The sequence below is a fragment of the Ambystoma mexicanum genome, chromosome 12 (assembly GCF_040938575.1).
Source record: "Ambystoma mexicanum isolate Mex_15411 chromosome 12, UKY_AmexF1_1, whole genome shotgun sequence".
NCBI classification, from domain to species: domain Eukaryota; kingdom Metazoa; phylum Chordata; class Amphibia; order Caudata; family Ambystomatidae; genus Ambystoma; species Ambystoma mexicanum.
The window spans coordinates 856,745,248-856,766,855 of NC_090936.1; the positions used below are offsets into that span (position 1 = coordinate 856,745,248).

The 21,608-nt window shown below is 42.0% G+C and overlaps 1 protein-coding gene across 1 annotated transcript in view; it reads left to right on the top strand.

Moving 5' to 3' along the window:
- The window catches only part of TMTC3 (transmembrane O-mannosyltransferase targeting cadherins 3), a 1,032,559-nt gene that overhangs the window by 732,267 nt on the left and 278,684 nt on the right, over positions 1-21,608 (top strand). The window contains exon 11 of the mRNA XM_069629335.1: positions 13,729-13,832. Within this exon, the coding sequence (XP_069485436.1) occupies positions 13,729-13,832 (104 nt within the window). The remainder of the gene's footprint in view (positions 1-13,728; positions 13,833-21,608) is intronic.

Here is a 21,608-nt window from a genome sequence, read left to right on the forward strand (position 1 = left end):
AGAGAGCCTCAAGTCCCCCAGTTTAGCACTCACCATGCCTGTATTTCCCAGAAAATCATCCATATCAGCCATATAGAGAATAAAAACACACAGCGCTAACAAGCATCCCTGTCTCACCCCAATGCGGGTCCTAATCCTTCTGGAGAGAGTTCCTGCCAAATCAAGCCTGATATGCACCCCTGTGTTTTCATACATTGCCATAATAAGAGTTAAGAGACCGGCCGGTATGCCCCATGTGATAAGTTTTCCCCTTAGTCTTGACCTGATAACCAAATCAAAGGCATTTGACAGGTCAATAGACGCAACGTAAAGGGAACCATCATATTTACCCCAGGTAGAACTTTGCAGGGCACTAATAATAAGACCATTAAGATTGGTTGAGTGGCCTGCCCTAAAACCTGTTTGTTGTTTGGGGAGAATATGATTTTCCTTAATCCAAACGTTAAGGTGGGAGAGAAGCATAGAGGCAAAAAGCTTACAGTCCGCATCAATAAGTGAAATAGGTCTATAATTTTTGACCAAAGTATGCAGACCTCTTTTAAAAATTGGAACAATATGAGCGGTTTGCCAACTAATAGGTACTTTCCCAGAATTAGCGACGTCTTGAAAAAGCAGGGAGAGGAGGTTGGCCCAGAGATCTGTCTCAGCTTTAAATGTATCATTAGTAAGGCCATTAGGCCCCAGAGCCCTAGATTTCTTGGCTTTAGAGATAAGTCCTAGTACTATCTCAGAATCAATTGCAGGCTTCCAAGAGTCCTTAGAGGGGTTGTTCCCCAAAAGACAATAATCTGATCCCTCACCCCCTGAATCAAATAATTCGGTATAATGCTCTACCCATTGAACCTCTGAAATGGCATTCAACTGGTTGGCCTTCGCCACATCGTCTAGGCTAGACAAGGTAACCCAGAATGCCCTCAGATCTCGTTTTATAAGCACTGCAAGCATATGTTCCGCGTGGTTTTGTAGCATTGTAGCTTTTCTTGACTTACAGTAATTTTTATATTTTTGGCGGATGGTTTTAATTTTTGTTGTTTTATCAACCCATTCAATATCTAGGGCTTGTACACCTCTAATAAGTTTCCGAGTGAGACCCTTTGCATTAGCCAATTCTTGATCAAATCTATGAGGGTGAGATATTTTAGAAACGCCCTTCCTAAGCTGGCCATGAATACTGCAATGAAGAGCATTAAGAAAACTATCGAAATGAGCTGTATTGAAAACTTCTAATTTCCAAGAGAAAGAGGTATGGTTAAAGGAAAAAATCAGTTTACGGTTAAGTAAACTGATATTGAGAGGTGACCAGCGTACCCCTTTCGCTTGTCCCACAGTTTGGAGATGGGTAGGACCCCCCGCGGACAAAAACTTAATGGGAAAAAGACCGAGAAATGAAACCCGGAGGATACCATGATCACACCATGGATTAAAAGAAACCTCGACATTGGACGAGAAAAGAGTAAGGGAATGATCTACAAAGACATAGTCTAAGGTAGATGTTGATGAAGATCTGCGCCATGTGGGACGAGGTAAATTAATGGCGTCATACTAGCCTTTAAAACAAGTTAGACCAACCGAATCCAAAGCAAAATTCCAACGACGACCCCGTGTGTATTTCAGGCCTAGGCGAAAATCATCCTCCATAGCCAGTCCCAAGTCATCATATTTGGATTCGGAAGAAATAGAGCAATCAGAGTTGAGATCACCTGCCAAAATCAATTTACCCCTAGGGTACAGAGATCTCCAGGAAAGAAGCATGTCCGTTAACCTTTGCAGAAATGGCTCAAGAGCAGAGATTCCCTTGTGCCAATATACATTGATCAAGAGTAGAGTGACCGTTAGATCAAGCGAGGACACCTCCAGGGCCAAAATGCCGAAAGGCGTATCCAAAAGAACCTTAGTCCTAAAACCAAAAGAGGTTCTAATTCCTATGAGAAGACCCCCAGAGGGCCTCCCTCCCAAACTGGGTTTAGCATTTTGAGAAAAGATATCAAACCCATCTAAAACAGGAGTTGAAAGCATCCAAGTTTCTTGCAGAAAAAAACAGTGTGAAGCCCTAATCAGAGTTACAGTATCCAGATTTGTGAAGAGATGAGAATTACCTCTGGAATTCCAAGAAAGAAACACAAAGCTATTCATGGGAAGAGCCTTGGGGGAGAGTTCCAAATGAATCGAAAGGGACTCATTTCCACAGACCTGCGGTAACCTATGCCCAGTTTCCAAAATTTCCGTTTGATCTGGCCGTAAATTGCCTCCGTTGGGACTGTGGAGATCTTTCCAGATGATATACCATAGTAAGATTGCCCCTGTAGTCTGCACCCCCTCCGTTATTACTGGAAAACTGAGTGGATTCTAATAGGTTTACTTCAAGACCAAGTTGCTTTAACCCTTCCCTATGCCCCATGATCAATTCCAGGACCACTCTTGATTTAAGAATATTACTCACATCTACCCGACCCTGAATAGGGAAAAGAATACTGTCCATGTCATAACTAGAGATGAGTGAGAGCGAGGGAAGTTGATGAAAAATCTTTAAGATGTTACCACGATTAAGACAAATTAGCATGTCTTGGTCCCAGAGACTGGTAAGCTGTAGAATATCACGGGAAACTTTCGCTTCTGATAAATGAGGTAAAGAATCAGTGATCTTTTTAGTGAACAGAGTTAAAGAGTCGGCCTCCAAGTCAGTGCCCCTTGCACCTCTTAATATAGTCCTATTTTGGATTGCGTTTGGACCCACAGGAAATCTTTCACGTGGTTTGAAAGAATTACTGTAATGGACGAAATCGGGCCCAGCAGGGACACCTTCGCGGCCCATAGTAGGGCCAACACTAGACATACTTGAATGAGCTGAAATAAGAGAGATGGGAGCAAAAGGGCCCCCCACTGATCGTGCTCCCATACCACAGTCCCTCGTTGTTGTCTCGGTGTTGGCAGAATGACCCTCAATAACAGAAGAGAAATGAGGGTCCAAAGATAGAGAAGGGGTAGAAGATGCCCCATCCTGAGACGGACTTATAATTGACTTAGGCACTGCCCCGCTGGCAGTTTTAGGAACCAGTAGCGCCTGGAATAGATGTTTAACCATATCAATATTGACCAAGTTTGCTGTGAGCGATGATAAAGTGGTCTCAAAATGACTCGGATCTATCCCAGATATGGAGTTAGATAGAATAGTTAGGAGATCTACATCTGAGGAGGAATCCTTTGCCTTGACAATAGTATCGGTGGTTAACTCCACTGAAGCGTTGGTGGAAGTCGGCTCCAGTAAAGTTGGAACGGTTGTCAAAGAGCTGGAAACCGCAGTGTCCACAACCCCCTCAGTGTTAGGCCCCACTACTAGAGGGGCACTATTGATGATCGAAGGGCCATCCACCAAAGCGTCCAGTAAGCTAGATGGAACTAATGTAGTGGAAGATGAATCGCCTGTAGTCGAAGTGGCCACAATATTAGGGATAGGGGTCACAGAAACCACTGGTTCAGCAGAATTCCCAGTCCCCTTGGGAACGGGAGAAGTGGTTGAGGCAGCTGGAGTATTTGCCAAGAAAAGATTTTTAAAAAATTGATTAGTATATGAAGTAATATTTTTCAAGTTCTTCTGAGTTTTAGTTTTCTTCATTTGCTGATTAGTTTTTCTTTTCCTTCCTGTGCATGGCAAAGGTTTGTGATGTATAATTTCTTTAGAGGGTTCAGTAGGATCAGATGAATTCTCTGAAGTCGGATTGGATGTAAGGTCCACAGAAGAGGCGATATGGACATCCTTAAGTGGAACAACCAGTTCTAAAGGCCTTCCTCCAGGGGGAAGACCTTGAACAATGAGATTGAGAGGAGGGCCTACCGACTCCTCTTGGACTTTCTCCTCCATTAATTCCGTAGTAAGTTTGGTGTGAGGGGTAAGATGTTTTACCTTCGACCCAATAGCCTCTCGCACACCCTCAGAAATAATTGAAGGAATCATAGATGGCTGAATACAGAAATCCAGATCCGAGCATTGGGGGACCGTGGAACCCGAACCCTTATCTAAAACTACCCGTTGTATAGTTGGCGTTGTGCCAGTGAGCCCTTGATGAACCATATGGGCTTCAGCCGTTGACTGGTTGGAAGGGGTTGGATCAGGACCATGTGTGGGCAAAAGTGGATGTTCTTCCTTAATAATTTTAACTAACTCTTCAAATCTATCGAGGCCCGCTAACCTAGAGTAGATTTCAGAGAGGAGATGAGAATGTGATCTGACCTCAGACCATATATTATCATACAAACTCACAAAGGAGCTCAGGACCATATTCAGAGCTGAGAGAGTAGGTTGAGAGAGTTTAATTCTGTCATCTGCCTCTTTAAGAGTATGATGTAAAATAGACTCGCTGCCCTGATCCTTTTTTGAATCTGGAAGTAGACCCCTGTCTCTCAGCCAGTTTTGTTTCTCTGTATACTCATCAATAAAGTTGATGAGATCAGAGGGAGAACCCACATAGGAATCATCACAAATATGCTGGGTGACATTGTTAGTATTATTAGAGTTGAGACCCAGGTGGCTATCAGCGATTGCCTTATCTGCACATTCTATAATGCTAATATCGTCAATATCCTTAGCTAGAGGGTCTTCAATCTCCAATTTCTTAGCTACATCAATTAGATTAGTATGAACCAGTGTGGCCACTGTTAGAATTGAGTGTACAGGTTTAACAAGGGTACTAGTTGCAGTCCTCTTTCCGAAGAAATTTGAGATATTTTTCCCTTGAATTGGTTTCCCTTGGGTACCCAGATTGAATTTTCGATTTAGGGGTAGGATTATGGGATTTATTGAGTGGATTTTTGAACAAAATAGATTTCACTGTGGGAGTATAAGGAGTTCCAGCCAAATTGGCAGAAAGATTGACATGGATAGAAGAAGTATGATTTATACCCCTAGCTGGGGAATTAACCTCTGACGAAAATTTAGTAGAAGGAATAGCAACATTCCCATTAACCGCTGGGGGTGGGGGGAGGCGATCAACGGCTTCTTTTATCACCATTGATGATTCTGAAGCATTGGCTACAGAGTCATCCACCATGACAGATAGTTTAGGCGTCCTAGGATGTAATTGAGCAGTGGATGAAAGCACTATATTGACCATATTGTTGTTAGAATGATCCAAATGACCCTTGGCCTTTGAAAGACTGGCGCCTTCCCCAAGATTGGAGGCTATAGTGGCTGCTAGACGCTCTTCCTGTGTGTCCATCGAAATATCTTGTTTCCCATTAAAGATACAACTATTATAGGGTGTATTGCGTGGAATGATACCCATAGCATTAAATACCTCAGACCTATCACTGACATGAATTTGTGCCTGGGCCAAGGTTTTAAGGAGGTAGGGGTTGTGGGGAACATCTACTGGAGCATGATTTATATTCCCCAGTACAGCAGGGGTGGGGTCATCTAAGACAGGGGTGACTGGTGAAGCAGAGGGGAGATTACCAGTAGCAGAAGGGGTTGAAGCAAGAGAAGCCTCCATAGCTGTCTGACTACGAAGTCCCTTACGTGTCATTCAGACAGAACCAAAACCCAGAAAGAAAAAAGGAGGACTTGAGGAATGATAATGTGGAGTTAAGACTTAAAAACCTAAATTTCAGTAGGTAGTATTTACATCAAAATACACAAAAATGGCATGCAAAGCAGTCAATAGGATTATAGACACTGCTAACTAGAATATTACACTTAAAATGGGGGGCAACCTCAAGCTAATATAAGACTTGTCCAAAAGCACTCTTCAATTTAAAAATACAAATAAAATGGATCTATGTGAGTCAACAAAGAAATGGTGAATACAAATCTATTATACACTAGAGTTGACAATGTTCTTTGTCACAACGAAATCAAATTAATTGATTTTTGAAAATAAGTACATTCATCCAAGGAACCAAGTAAAGCGCTCAGTCTCGGGGTAGGGAACGCCCGACAGCTTATGGAGCTGCCAGAGTCCGACTCTCCACCCCTAACCCTGAGAACTGTAGAAGGAAGTGTAAATGAGTTTGCAGGTCAGGACCCCGGACCAATTTACTCACAGGTCACAGCCAAACAGCACAACAGCGGCTCCAGCCCTTACTGCCTCCAGGGTTTACAGCGGCTCCAGCCCTTACTGCCTCCAGGGCTTAACGCTGCAAGGTTGGCTGGGCGCTGGTTTTCAATGCTTTTCCCGTCACGTGATTGGTCATGTGTTCCGCCAAAGCTCCGCCCCTTTGAGGAAACGGCCAGCAGCAAGAGCAAGGCTCGCAGTGCTGCTTGAAGTGAAAACTCTATTAACACAGGAACGAGTGTTCAAGTTAGTGAAAGCACCTTCCCAGTAGCAAGAAACTTTCCCTACTTCAACTTCTTCCTTTAGTAGTCCTCTATCAGTTTTGGTGGCACTAGTTTCAATGTACAAACCTGGAATAAGCTTCCCACTCATGTATCGCAGGCGAATACAATCTAGGATTTTGTTTGTTTATGTTTGCTTTCTGTGCGCTCTGAGGCCTTTGGGCGATTTAGCGTGTTAGTAAAAAAAGATGTCAAAACCCTTCTGGTAACTTACCAAAAAGCCTGACTGCTTATACGGATATGGCAGAGGTAAGAGGTGCCGGACTATAGCTCCTCCTCAGAAGAAAACATTCCTAAAAAACAAATAAAAATTACATTTACTTTCAACAGCAAAGATCCTATAGAGGCAAAGAAGTCCAATGCGGTGGTAGATGAGAGAAATGAGTTTGACAGCTGGCTTGCTGGTGCTCTGAACGCCAACAGGCCTAGCTAATGCCCAGCTAATCACGTCTCAGCTTTATTACAGATGGGCTCTTGGAACACTTGTGGTTTTGCCCATTTGTTTCATAACGTTTCAACGTCCTTAAAACTTCTGGACATATTGTCTACAAGAAACGTGGCTCTTGACTCTGCCGTGTGTCGAAGGCTACAAAATTGCAATAAACCCACCCATTAAACAACTGAAAGGGTTGTTCTATGTCAGGCTTAATCACCCTGGTAAGAATAGAAAGTGGTTTTCAAATACTGAATACTCTTAACCATTCACCATATATACAAATGTCAATTATTGAATCACACCAGGATTCTGCTGGAGACAGATTGAAAATATACATTATCACTGTACATTGGCAGCATCAAGCTATGGGGGAATGGACCTTCCTCAGTGAGGTTTTTCAGTTGATCGATAACATCATGTCAAGCGAGATAAGCCCCAACATCATTCTCTGTGGAGATTTAAATATGCAGTGTGTCTTGTTGGAATCAGATAAAAAGACCAAAAATAAAAAAGGAAGCCCTCTATTGCTATCAAGAAAACATGGCTGGATGAAATGGAGGCCAGGAACGGAAACACTGAGGATGACATTCCGCCCCAGGCAACCTAGGTTTTGGATTACTTCTCTGCCTCTGAACATTTTGCCAGAAAAATCCTCAACCTCTGTGTCGTCAACATGTCGCAAAGCAATCACAATCTAGTGAAAATGTCCTCCTTAGGTGCAAAGAATACTTCCACTGCAACATGGAGACATCCCGTGAACGTTGAACCAGGTACAAACAGATTAAGATTGGACAGTACCAAAATTAACACCATCACGAAGGCTCTAAAAAATAAAACAAATATTGAAAGGAGCGACGAAGTAGAGTACTGTGCCCTGCTACATTACATTGAAAGGAGTAATGATACAGAAAAATCAAGATTTTAAAAACATCATGCATATGACCCTGATATTGTAGTTAAAAAGCAAGAACTACAGAAAAATATTACGGCCTTAATGAAAAGTGAGAATCTAAAGCGATTTGCTGAGCAAAATAAAATAAAATCAAGATATAAAAATGAGCTACATTCCCATAAAATCATAATGGAACAGCGAGATGCCGAAAGAATGAGGAGGAGCATGGCACAGAAGAACACAAGAGAGTTCTGGACAATCATCAATAGCACAGAAATTCCCCAACAATCCAGCCAATGTAATATGGTCACGGAAGCACAATGGATTGCCCATTATACAACCCTGTTCAAAAAGCAAGGTCTGACCAAAGCACCTCAGTATCATCATCGGGTATCTTGGAGTATTACCGTTGCTAGAGAGGACATTCTGGAAAACATCAAGCGAATCATCTTGTCTCGGGCCCCCGGCCTGGACGGCTTAACAGATCAAATACTGAGGCAAAACCCCAAAGAATGGACTGACATTTGTTACAATCTTTTTCAAAGTATATTTAAAGAGTGCAGGAACCCGATGTCATGGAAGAGTGCTAGTATAGTACCAATATTTAAAAAGGGCGCAAGATCCGAGCCCAAAATTTACCGGCTGATAGCACTCTTGGACGTAGTAGGTAAGATCTTCGCCACCCAATTGCTAAGTCACCTAACAGCTTGGATCAAACTATTTGGAGTTTTTTCGATCCCCCCCAAATGCGCTTCGTCAAGGGCATAGGTTGTGGCTGAATCTACTAATGCTTAATTTGCTTAAAATGGAAACAATTAAGAATGGAACAAAAATCTACATAGCTTTCGTAGATTTGGCTCACGCCTTGGATAGCATAGATGGAGAACAGCTATGGTCTAAGTTGACGAATTGGAAATGCCCGGCACGAATACTTATGGCAATTAAAGAGCTGCACTAATAATTTAAGAAGTGCACCTCCATTGATGAGTAGGCTTTTGGGGGAGCCATATAAAAAATCTAGCTCCTCCTAAACAAGCTCTGGAGCTAAAAGTCTTTCTATCAAGAAAATTGCCTGCTATGCAAAATGTGTTACCCTTAAATCGATCAATGATTCTATCAGAAATTAAGTTAATTCCAGCCCTGAAGAACTTTTCAACTGCAGATATTGATGTCGTAAGCTTCCCTTTTGGTTCCGATACAAACAATGCTGAAGTAGTATTGAAATCAAGACTTGGTTTGGATTTCATTCTAGGAGAGGCGGAGGTGTGGGACCAAAGAGGCTTGAGGATCTCCGAGGTCTGCCCGACATCGACAAGTGGACAATCGACAAAATATCCGAGTCAGGATCGATCTCTGGCTATGCAAAGTAAAAGTGACAATGGACCAGCCCCTACGAACATGTGGGAAAGGGTTCCTGAGATAATCTTGCAAGTTTTCTTGAAAATGGGTATTAGTCAGCAGAAGCTCTAGTAAATAGCCAGATTAATGTACTTTAATGGAACACCAGAGGCTATGCCTCCTTTTCTCAAGAGCCTAGAAAAACCCATATATTCAAGACTTTTATTTCAGGAGACATGGCCGACTTGTGCATTGGGGATTGATGGGTTTTCTACGTTCCAACAGCTGGCACAGGGTTCGGGAGGTGGCAGACCAACGGGGGGCATGCTCATTGCTTATAAGAACGATGCCTTTAATGTTTCAAGTTTTTTATCTAATGAAAGGCAGGGTATCTTAATGGTAAGAGCAGTGAAAAGAGGCACTAAATCTGGCAGAAGTTGGATAGTTGTAAATCTGTATTGGAACCCCCGAGTACATCCTTTAAATGAGTTGCTGCAAACTCTGATTGTTTAGTTGAGTACTCCTCCCAATATCCAGCAAATGAAATAATTGTTGCGGGAGATCTGAACTCACAATGTATTTCTACACAAAATCCATGTACAGGAAGTATCCGGTTGAAAACTAGTAATGGCATAATGTGGGTACATTTTATGAGGGACTGGGACTTACGTCTGTTTAATGGTAACGTCTGGGGGTACATCCCGAGCGTTCCAACTTGACACAGTGGAACCTCTTTCTCAATGATCGACTACTTCTTTGCCTCTGAAAAAATCTTTGAGAGTTGTCAAATTTCAAATAGGAGATGGTAATATTGATGATCATGCGATGCTAGAAGCGACCCTGTGTTTTGAGTGTGGCTTAGTCGTCTCTCTATAACCACAAATGGTCCTCCACTCTGGCAGATAATTACATTAGGAAATTTGACAGAGGGGGGAAACTGCTTAATAATAAATTGAATGCTATGGTTGATTGACTTTCTGATCAACAATTGTCGGGATACTGTGAGCCGGAGGTCTTTTTCTCCTCCCTGTCAAATTTGAATTCACCAGATGCCCAGCTTCAGAAACCACATATGGTGCACAAACACTCATTCAATGTTAAAATTCTGGAACAGAAGAAAAGTTTAAGGCAACAAAGGGTGGTGTTAAGAAAAACGCACCTTGATCGAGAGACCTATAAAGAAGCTGTGAGAATCCTGAATAACCACTATAGAATTGGATCTGATCATACAGGCACATTGTACTTCAAGACGGTGAAAGAATGTTCCGCTCATTATGCCTGAGGAACTCCAGAAATGTCTGGACAATGGTTGGATCCAATTATGATTCCTCTGGTCAGAAACAAGAATCTATTATTCAAGAACAGGTGTGGGTCAATCACTTTTCAGAGGTCTATGGATCTTTTGATACAGCGACCACGGAGACAAATATTATCTCTAAGTGGTCGCTTGCATTTGCCACTACAGATCTTGAAATGTTAATAAGGAAATCCTCGTCTTCTGGAGTGGAATGGACTTAGTAATTCAATTCTAAAAATGAACCCACCAACTTAGGCGCGGGTATTAAAACAACTATTTGATAACATAATCTCCTCTAAGAAATTGCCAGAAACGTGGAAGCAGTCCATTGTGATACTAATTTATAAGAAAGGGGGATCGATTATTAGCCTCAAATTACTGCCCCATCTTCCGCTTAGATGCCGACAGTAAAATCTTTGTCGGCATAATATTGGGGGAGCTGGCTACCTGGGCCAAATCTAAGGGAATTATTCCTAGGCAGCAAACAGGTTTCAGGAAGGGTTTGTCAACATCACTGAATGGCCTGGTTTTGAGCTGCTTAAGTGCGAACTCTCTTCAAAAGCCCCCCCCCCCTCTTTGCGGCATGGATTGACCTTTCCCAGGCGTTCAACACAATTAACTGGAATCTCCTGTGAAAGAAATTAGACGCCTGTGGGGTTCCTCCAAATTTACTAGCAATTTTGAGAGAATTACATCTTGATACAACAATGTGTGTTAGATTATCTAGATCTGGATTATTGTCGTGCCCTATTAAGATTAAAAGAGGAGTGTGTCAGGGGTGCCTGATGGCTCCCCTTCTCTTTATTCTTTTTATGGCTGACTTGTCTAGATGGCTGCTTCAGATAGGCCTAATAGCCCCCTGTATTGGAAATACAAAAATCAATTGGCTGGCCTACGCGGATGACGTTGTAGTTTTAGATCATTCCCAACGTCTTCTGTCTGCATTGGAGACCTATGCTCATAATAAAATCTAACTATTTAATCGTTTTGCTCAATGTTATGGGGAAACTAGTCCTTCATACTGTCCATACTCTTTGTAGTCTTGTATTTTGGTAAGTGCACACAGCATCTTAGAGTGCATTGCAATGGAGATACTTAGTATCATCATAACCTTTTTATCATTTGGGTTTTTGGTAACTTTTCACATGTGCCTATGACAAGCTGGTGACAGCAGTGACATTTTTACCAGTTTTATTTTGTTTTACTTGTGCACTTTCACGTTTATCGTGAATGCCTACTAAAGGTGGCAAGCACCCTAAGAAGGCCATGCCACAAAGTTTTTCGCTTCTTCTTTGGACATATTGTAGTTTGGCCTTCTTCCCACCCTTAGATAATGTCATGCACTTGCCCTGGAAAAGTGCTGCTTTCGTGGAATTGTGAGCTTTTGTGTGTGTCAGTCCAAGGGAGGGGCCTGGGACTATCTGGTCCCAGTTAACATCCCTTGGTGCTAGAGAGTCTGCTGCTGAGTAAATGTGAAATCAGTAGTTGGCGCTGATTGGATTGAATTCGGCAGTGGCCTTCCATTGGTGTGCTTTGGCTTGCTTCCAGCTCTGAATCTGGATAGGAGGAGTATGTCTGCAGACTTTCTTCAGATCTCTGTTGGAGCCAAGACTCCTACGAAAAAGAGCTGCCAGCTGACGACTGGAGGACGACTTCTGCCGTGGACCAGCATCCTCTCCAGTCACTGGCCTGGTGAAGTCTGACTCTTTTGCAAGATCTTGGAAGATGCTTGTTTGTGCTTCAGCCCTTGACTAGTGGGACCAACTAGTTTCAACGCCTACTCAAGGTTGCATGCCCCAAGAGCCTTCCGAAGTGTCCCTGGACTGACCAGCTCCCTCATGGTCTACCTTGCCAGAGACCTTGCCGTTCCATGGTCCAGCCTGGAATGTTGGTGGCCGCCAGCTTGTGCCATAAGTCACCATCTCACAAATGGTCAGCTTTCTAGCATCAAGGGAACCTGTACTGGAGCTGCTTCTTTGACCACGACTGGAAGATTCCCTGTCGACGTCTGCAAAGGGTGATGGGTGCTGGAATTCATCTTCCTCCATCCCGTGAAGTGTCCTGAATGGGTCTGCATTGTCAAAGTCTGAGGTTCTTCATCCTCTGGTGTTGCATCTTGAAGTTGGACAGGACCGGTAGAAGCACTCCAACCTGCAAATCCTGGGCACCCCTCACCCAAACAAAGGATGGATGATTGTGTCCCCATGGACCCCCCAGATGATCCATTGTGTGACCTGGAAAAATCAGAATCAAGGCTGTCAGCAAATGCAACTGTTCCTGTCCCACCCTGTCCTCCACAGGATAACATTGGGTGCAAAGTCCTTTGTCTCCTAACTCCCTCTTTACTTACCTTTGGTTGTTGAACCTGGGTCAAGCATCCTACCCCTGGGCTAGCCTTCGGACTGGAAGACAGGAGAGAACTCACTTGTCTTTGTACACATAGCTATTTCATTTTGTAAATAGCTTTGAGCTGTTTGAAATCACCTCCACAAGCCAATTGCATCCTTCTAGAGAATACCTTCCCTGGCGAAATCTCTGACATTTCGGCACTCGGCCCTACACATCTTAGGACTGGCCTTTTTAAGTAAAGGGAATTGTACTTGTGACTGGCTCTAATTATTTTACCTGCATCTGAATGACTTAACTGGTTACATTATTGAAGGATGCAATGCAAGTGAACCTACTGGAGAATGTATATATTTGTGATATATGGTTGTGTGATATAATACTACTTGCTAGTTTTATTTGTCTTCTCTAAGCCCTAATAAATAACAATTTTTGTACATACTGTCCATGCTGAATTGTGTTATTCTGTGGGAATTTATTGGGGCCCTAGACCCACCCACTCACTCTGAAGTTTAAGCATTGATGGATCTCCCACAATATCTTAATTGGGTTTTGGCTAAAATTCATTTTTGTCCATAGCTAGGGTGGCCTCCTAAAATCCCCCCTCCCCCAGGGTTGATTTTAGAAATCCCTTTTTACAGGGGCCCAAGGAGGGGGAGCAAGCGCCCGCCCGCCCACTTAGCTCCGCCACTGATGGTAATCGCTATGAGATGCCATGAGCAGTGCATGACAGTGTTAACGTTCTTGTTGGAAGTGATGTTGGCTGTGTTATGGTTGCTTTACCTGGCAAATGCGTGGAGTTGTATTGTTTTCTGCTTCAACCATATCATCTCATTGACATTTTATTTAGTAAACGTAACCATACTATAACTTTAATGCCGTTTTTTTCACTGACTATGTATATATATGTTTTGGGGAGTGAAAATCTTTTCTGGGTTTATATTGTCAAAAAAGCACTACAATAATTATGAATTCAGCTGATGCTTGCAATGCATGAACTTCTACAAATTGTTCTATCAAATTTGAAACAAAAATGTCTTGCAATGATACTTTAATAGTAAAGTGACTGACTTTTCCCGTTTTTATGGCAGATGACATTGGAGCGCACATGAATGTTGGAAGAACATACAAAAACTTGAATAGGAGCAAAGAAGCCGAGGATTCATACCTTATTGCTAAGTCACTGATGCCACAAGTAAGCTATTTTAAAGCACTGAGACATTGGCCACCTCTTTGGTTATAAGAGGAATTTACTTATCCTTCTTCCTTCTCTGATCCTTCTCTAGACTGTGTTGGCTCTTTGTGGTACCATGTATAAAGAATAGGATTGGCCCTAATACAAATGAAACTTTAGGAATACTGCAATGCTTTGATGTTATTTCAAATCGTTTTATTGCATTTTAATAGCAAAACCACACATTTCTCTTGTATTTGTAAAGTAAATATGAAAACCAGCATAATTGGTTAGCACAAATCATGTTTCAGTACATTTGGCTCTTTTGATGTTTTATGTGGATTAACACGTGCTTGTGAGTAATATTACGTGAACATTTTAGCATAGCCCCCAATTGTATTATAGGATGTTTTGCAGTAAAGAATATTTTGTCTTGTGTAAGACATATGTGTAGGACTTTTCTTACAGTACACCCTCAGGTTATCTGGCTGTTGCCTCTTAGATGTAGCTAAGAAAGAATTAATTCAGCCCCTCATATCTGATATCATTTCTGTTTGATGAATAATTTCTCTGTGTCGCCTACAGTGCAGAACAGTTTACTCTTTCTCAGTTCCCTTTTTGTTCTCACTTGCGGGGATTCTGAACCCTAAACCATTAACTTACCTTTGCTGCTGCTATAAAATAGGACAGTTGTTGCATCCGATGTAAGTAATTTCCTCTGCAAAACCTTTTCATTGCCACTCGGAAGGCCAAACATTCTTATTTTAGATGTGATCATTGCATTATCTATTTTCTCCAGTTTATGTTCTCTTCAATCTATCATTACATCTGTTGTGCTGGAAGAGTTTGTGTTGGGCGACTGAGGATTCCACTATCCTGTTTCCAAGCTAGTTGACTTGTTCTCCACTGCAGTTATTTTTTGCCACCAATGCATGTACATAATTGCCCTAAAAGGCACCTCCATCCTAATTTACAGGCAGCATAGGATACAGGGTTAGAAGTTCTTTTAACATATTTTTAAAACTTCATCAGCTGGTTTATTTCTTATAGCAGTGATATTCATGTATAGCACAGCTCTAACACGTGCCAGGTAAAGGGCGTTCTTATTCTGCTTGGGTTTGTAATTATATCTTCTGTGTAATGTGAAGAAATCCCCTAGTGGATGTTGCCGGTTAACCCCATGATTTTTTTGTCTGCCTAATACAGGATATATGCATGGAGAAAACTCCCATTATATAATCCATTTTTCAATAAGCCTAAGTCCTACCTATAATACTGTTCACAATGTGCATAAAATCGTAAAAGCGTTGTCAAATTTGTATAACAATTTTTGAATTTCGATAATGCAGCTAGCATGTCAATACATGAGCGACATGCATCTAAATGAAGCCAATACAAGGTTGTATGTCAACAGAAGAAGGTAGTTATGCGCTCTGGACACTTTTTCACAACGGTTTTGAGTTGTTCCTTCCATGTAACTAGGTGGGTACTCGGTTACATGAAAAATAGAAGATATCGGGTTATGTAAATCAGAGCTAAGTGAGAAAGCAAGGAAGAGAAAGAGAGACTACAAACATAAAAATAAACAATTAATTGCAGTTGTAAATTATTCTCCTACATTGTATCAAAACATCATTACTTAGATTATATAGGAACAGTCCCCTGCCACATTTATACAACTGTAGCAAGCGCAGATCTTTCATTACTCTAAGATAATACTAGTTGTAGGTGTGCTCATGGCTAGATTTTGCCCACAATGATGCTCGTGGCTAGTTTTTGCCCACAATGTCTTAAGCCTTATTTTTCAAAAGAATTCTACTAGACTTGTCAGTGTTTATGGCATACGCTTTGAGCGAAGACTGGTTTCTATTTAAAGCCCATATACTCAACGCAGAAATTAAAAAATGTCATTGCAATACCTTAAATAGCTGAAAATCTTAGCTTATGATTCTATGACCGACTACTGAGTATGTGGTTGTATGCCCTTAAGTTTAGACATTATCACTGCAGTAAAGAGATTAAGAAAATAAAAAGTTCATATGTGTTTGTAAAGCCACTGATCAATTATAATTTAAAACTTCAGAGCACTGCATTCTGTGTGCTGTCGTTTACCATGTTTACTGTTGAATAGCACAATCAATGACATGGTAACAACATCGTGGTTACTCCATTTCCCTCGCCATAACTTAAGTACTAGAGGGCCTCTTACATGATACAGCAATTGGAAAAATAAGTAGAGCATAAATATTTTTCGGAGGCTTGTGAATCGGCTTAACATGCAAACACAGAAGGATGTTTACTGGATAAGTAATTTGTCTTGTCAATAAACTATATTGCATTCATACAGTTGTAAAGTATGCAGAACAGATCATTATAAAATTTGCTACACTGTTCATTACTATTTTACCATGTTACTTTTAAAGAATGTAGTTCGCTGTCATGTTAGCAAGCACTTTCGCACTGCTTCCTTTGGACATTTTTTCCAATCTGGCATCACTGTTACTAAAGCAATTGGTGGGTTAAATAACTTCCAGAGGTAGTAACTTAGATAAAGAACTACATTAGTAGTGCTATGCATCATAAGTGTCATTACACAGTTTGTTCTATAGCTTAGCCTTTGTGCAATAGTTAACCATGTTTAGAAGTTCGATCTCCTGGTTCAAATTATGGGTACTGGCGCACCTTTAAACAGTAGTAACAAGAGGTTATAGCATTTACTTGTGTGAAAAACCCTGAGGGCGTTCACACATCTACTCTCCTTGGATCCTCTATGCAGGTGGCCAGGGAAAGGCCATTGGTTATGGATCCTGCCCCTGAAGCGGACAAGCGAGGGAATACTACCTGGAGACAAGGTCCTTGGGAATTGGAGGTGGGATATCCTTGGGTAAGACACAGTATTCCACATCCTCGATTCAGGCAAACACATTGTGCATAGGCGCTATATAAATAAACTATCATATCATAACCACTTTCCCAGATGTGGTTATGGGATATTGTTCACCATGTTCCCTTGTCTCTGAGAGGGCGGTAGATACCTCCCCAGATGTGTTGGAAAGAAGAGAATGATTGGGGATGAGGTACCTTGGGACAAAACACAGTATCCCCCTTATCGAAATGACACCCAGCCTAGCCCTCCCCTTTTAGAGTCATTATGGAACAGTTCCCCTTTATTGCCTTCTTGGCGTTCCTAACAGTACTGGGACGAGGAAGAAACAGCTGAGAGTAATAGACACAACTTACTCTCACCACTTTGGTACTCAGGCAAAGAAGATGCATGAAGGTCAGGCATGTCCTTCTAATCAGAGTCAGGCCTCCTTAATTAATGGAATACACCTGCAACCCCTTAGAAGATCACAGGTGTATAAGCAGCGGAATACAGAGCAGCAAGAGCAGTAGCAGGGGAAGAGGAAGACGTAGCAGAAGGAGCCATTTGGGGGCATGAGACAACGACCAAGAGCCCAGGAGCCCTGCTGGTGGGATTATGTAGGACTGAGAACCCTCGGAAGGGAAGGCGGGCAGCAGGCGCTGCCGTGGAGCAGAAGTGGAGCTGCGCACAAGAACCAGCATGTGATAAACGAAGCACCCAGGGAAAGGCTTTCCCACTTGGGGAGAAGCTGCCAAGAGGAGCCCCCGGATCCTGGTAAGTGTCGGGGAAACTGGAACCACCCGGGCACTCCAAAGGGACTGTGAATATAGTAGCGGACCCTGAAAGTAAGCAAATTTACATTTATTGAAGACCGAATTTAATGAAACAAGTAAAGTTACATTTATTGAATACTGAAGTGAAAGGAAAGGCAAAGACTATTCATTTTGAATATTGAGTTGCATAAAACTGCACAACTGCTAACATTGAACATTACATTGAATGCAAATAACAAACCTGCTAAGATTGAACTGAAAGAAAATAGCAAACTAAGTTGAATGAAGGACTCTTGACTGCAGAGTTGAAGTCATGGTTGAGCAAATGCTTATTGTGGCGTTTGAGAAACCACTTGTTTAGCTGAATATTGAACTGTTCAGAGAGCTTGAAGTTGTTGCGTGACCTGTAATGGGTGGATCATGCGATCCAACAACTGCGCCTAGACCAGAGAACTCCTAAATGTTGAATAATGAACTGCTGAAAGCGAATGCAAGGTTCCAAGTTGCGTGACCTGTAATGGGTGTACCGTTTGGTGTAACAACTGCGCCAAGACCAGAGAACCCCTATCTGTAAACAAGGAAACTTACTACTGTGTTAAAACGGAAAACTACTATTGGTGAACCCTGAGCTGTAAAGAACTGTTGAAACTCGGTCTAAAGAACAAAGCTTCAAGATACTTCTTTTTGTGACATCCTTTTGACATTGCAGTTGGAGAAGGGTTGCGTTGGAGTTATATTGAACTTGGGGAAGGGCATCAAGACACTTAAAAAGGTGTGGAACTTTGTTAATTCAAGTCCAGGAGAAGGTACATTGAACATTATGCTAAACTGGTAAACTTACTGACAGAGACTTTCCTTAGTTTCCTTAGTTTCTTTAGGTAATGGAGTCCCACCAAAGCACAGGGCAAGTTAGCTTTACTCCACCCTGACATTTTCTTTAGTAAAAGAAGCCTTTTGTTATACATTGAATCTGTTTTGTGTGTCAACTTCCATGATGCCATCCTCACAATTGCGACAATTTTGCCATAAATGGTTGATTAATAAGTGTAAGTGGTAGTATAGCTTTCATCTCTATGTACGCAAGCATTCCCAGGAATAATTTATGAATTCCTTGCCACATGCATTATGCCCGTGTGTCTCTATAGTGGCGTGTAGTGGAATGACGTCCTCCTACAAACATATTATACAGTGTAAAACATTGTAAGCGCTCCAGTTTATTCAATATAAGAATACATTTCCCTCATTATCAGTGTTGAGGCCAGAGTTCTAATTTGAATGTCATTAATGGTGCCTGCTTCTCACATATGTAGTTCTGTGCAGTTAGCTAAAACGTGGTTGTAGACCCTCCTGAGTAGAAGATATTCTATAGGACAGGGTATTTGAACCATGCCCTCCCTCTGTAAGAGGGGCCCTGACACCCTTGCTTAATTTGTCAAACTTGGGGGTTTCACCCTAAGTAATTTAGGGTAATCCAGACGTGGACCCCTTGCTCACTGTGCTGTAGAGAGGCGAAGCTTCATCTCATTTAGGAGACCCAACAAGGCCGAAACACGTATATGGGGTTGCTGATGGTAGGTACTCTTGTTCAGAGGAAAATTGGCTAGCATTTCGGTGCTGGATTCCCCTTGTTGGTGGGACAAAGGCTGATATGCAAATTGTTATTTTTCCTCCGTGAAGGGTGCAGTGAACTAAAAAGTGGTTGTAGACCTCCCTGAGTGGAAGAAATTCCACAGGACAGGGTATTTGACCCATGTCCGTCCTCAGTAGAGGTGCCCCCACATACTTGCTTAAAATGTAGTTCTATGTTTACCTCCTCGTTCAGTGATTTGAAATTTGTCAATACCAAGAAATTGGATCTGTTCTCTATCATCTTACTGACAATGTTCTTGCTAATGATGGAGGATATGGTAAATCCTTGTTTTCAAACCATGTAACTGTGATTTCAAATTCAAGAACACGACTGCAATGAGGAGCAAGGATTTTCACGGAGGTACTCTACTTGTCAAGGGATAATAAACACAAATTAAGTGTTAAGCACACGTTCCAAGGGCTGGAACGGGTGACAATGGCCTGGGGCCCGAGTTAAAGGCCCAAGCGTAGCAAGGGCATTTAACGATATTAGCACCCCGTGTTAACAATCCGGAAAACCAGGGGTGCTAAGAAAATTCTATCTTTATTCAATGTTTAGGACGCTGTGTATGTACCTTTCATTGAATGAAAATACGGGCACAAGATGGCCTTCCCTTTGGATCTGGAAGTCACGGCTCCATACGGAGCCCCTGTTCCATTTCCATGGTGGCCATAGAGCAGCAGCACAGCGGCGGCCGATGAAGACGTGGTGAGGGGGAACAGGTAAACTAAAAGAAAAAGGAGGGTGTGGAGAAGATGGCGGTGCAGGGCGGGGGAAGCAGCCTTCAGGTTCCATGGAACACCAACTTGGTTTGGTAGATTAAGACCACTATCCAAGGAACCTGATTGACCGCTCCCTCCGCACAGGGTGCTAATATTTGTTCAGCACCTTGACAATAGTACTATACCTTGAATTTTGGCTAATAAATGGTACAGTTTTCATCGAGTGTACTATACTTTTTTCACATTTGGGTGTTAATAAGTCTTGCTCTACTAAATGCATTTCTTACTGTAACCTCTTTTGAGAAATCTTGATGTAATGATTTTCTCTTTTGCCTGATGCTGTGATATTTCGCTACAATTTCTTCTGCCCATATACATTTTCCTCAGTTGGTTTTGGATAAACTGTAGAAACATTATTTACTATGGGTAAAAACTGTACCTGTTCAATATTGTGTGCTGTGATGTAATCAAGATGTGAATTTTCCCAAGCGTCCCACCCTACAGAGTGCTCTTATTCCCCTGGGCCCTTTCTACCCCCAGTTGATCCTCCTGCAGAACATCACCCCCAAGGTCAGGATCCGAACATGTCTACCTTTCCCTGGCCACCTGGAGGAGACTTTATGTAGAGTTTGTGTGAGAACTCAGTAGGATTATCACAGTACCCAACAAGAATGCTATGGGGGAAGGCAATTAGCCACCTTCAGCAGATTTGGTACCATTATCTTTTGGACAAAATGTTTAGCATCCATTTGCTGTTGGTAAAACAAGCCAGAAAAAAGGTGGCCTCGGGAGGATAGTTTAGGGGCAACGTGCTCGCCTTGGAAGCAAGGCGACGCAGAGCACCACGGGTTTGATCCCCGGATCCACACTTAGAAACTTCTGGGTATTAAGCGTGTTATAAATAACCAATCATATCATAACTATCACCATTAATTAAATGGCCAAATTGCACTAAGCCTTTCACTCATCGGAAGTATGGCATTAATATCGCTACCTCTGAAGCTGCGGGGGGGGGGGGAAATAAGTGTTTTCTGTGTGATTCTCTTTCAGAAAGTGTTCAACTTGCATTTTCCTTTTTAGTACGAATGCAAGATTTGTGCTCAATTGTTAATTATTTGACCGGTTTATTCATGCCTATGAAACGGAATGAGGTAAACTACAGATTTTTCTGTACCCATGGTGTATGCCAGCCTATATCTATTGTTTTGCCAAGGCATGTTTGTTCACAGACTGCAAGACCGACGTGGGCTGTGTCCCTGTGGTTCGCGGAAGTGACAATAGTCCGGTTTGGTCATCTGTTCCTGTGTTTTCTTTGATAAGAATGTACTAAGACATCTCTTAGATTTTTCCATTGATTTGTAGCAGATCTAGGTTAATGATTCTTAACGGCCCACACATGAGTATAGGCGAGATATATAGTGTCCCTTTTTGCTTTTATTTAGTAAGGGCGACTAGCCCAAAACTGCTGTGATTTGCTCACTAGAATGTTTTCTTCTGTGGTGGTGGTGGTGGTGTAGTTATTTCTCAGGGTATGTTTTTCTCTCTTTAATAAGCTTCCTTTAAAAGGTTTATTTGGGTAGCCTCTTGCAGGTTGTTATGCTGTCAGATTCTTGGCTTATAGCTCATATTCCTCACGACTAGAAAAGGTACTCCTATATGTGATGTATTGTTATAATTAAGGATTATCCCTGAGGTGTTTGGGATGATAGTTATTGTATCGTAGTAGTGCATTCCTATCTGTGGATTTTTGAGACACGAGTGGTATTGATATTTTCTTGCTCTGCTTTGATTGCCAAGTCTAAAAAC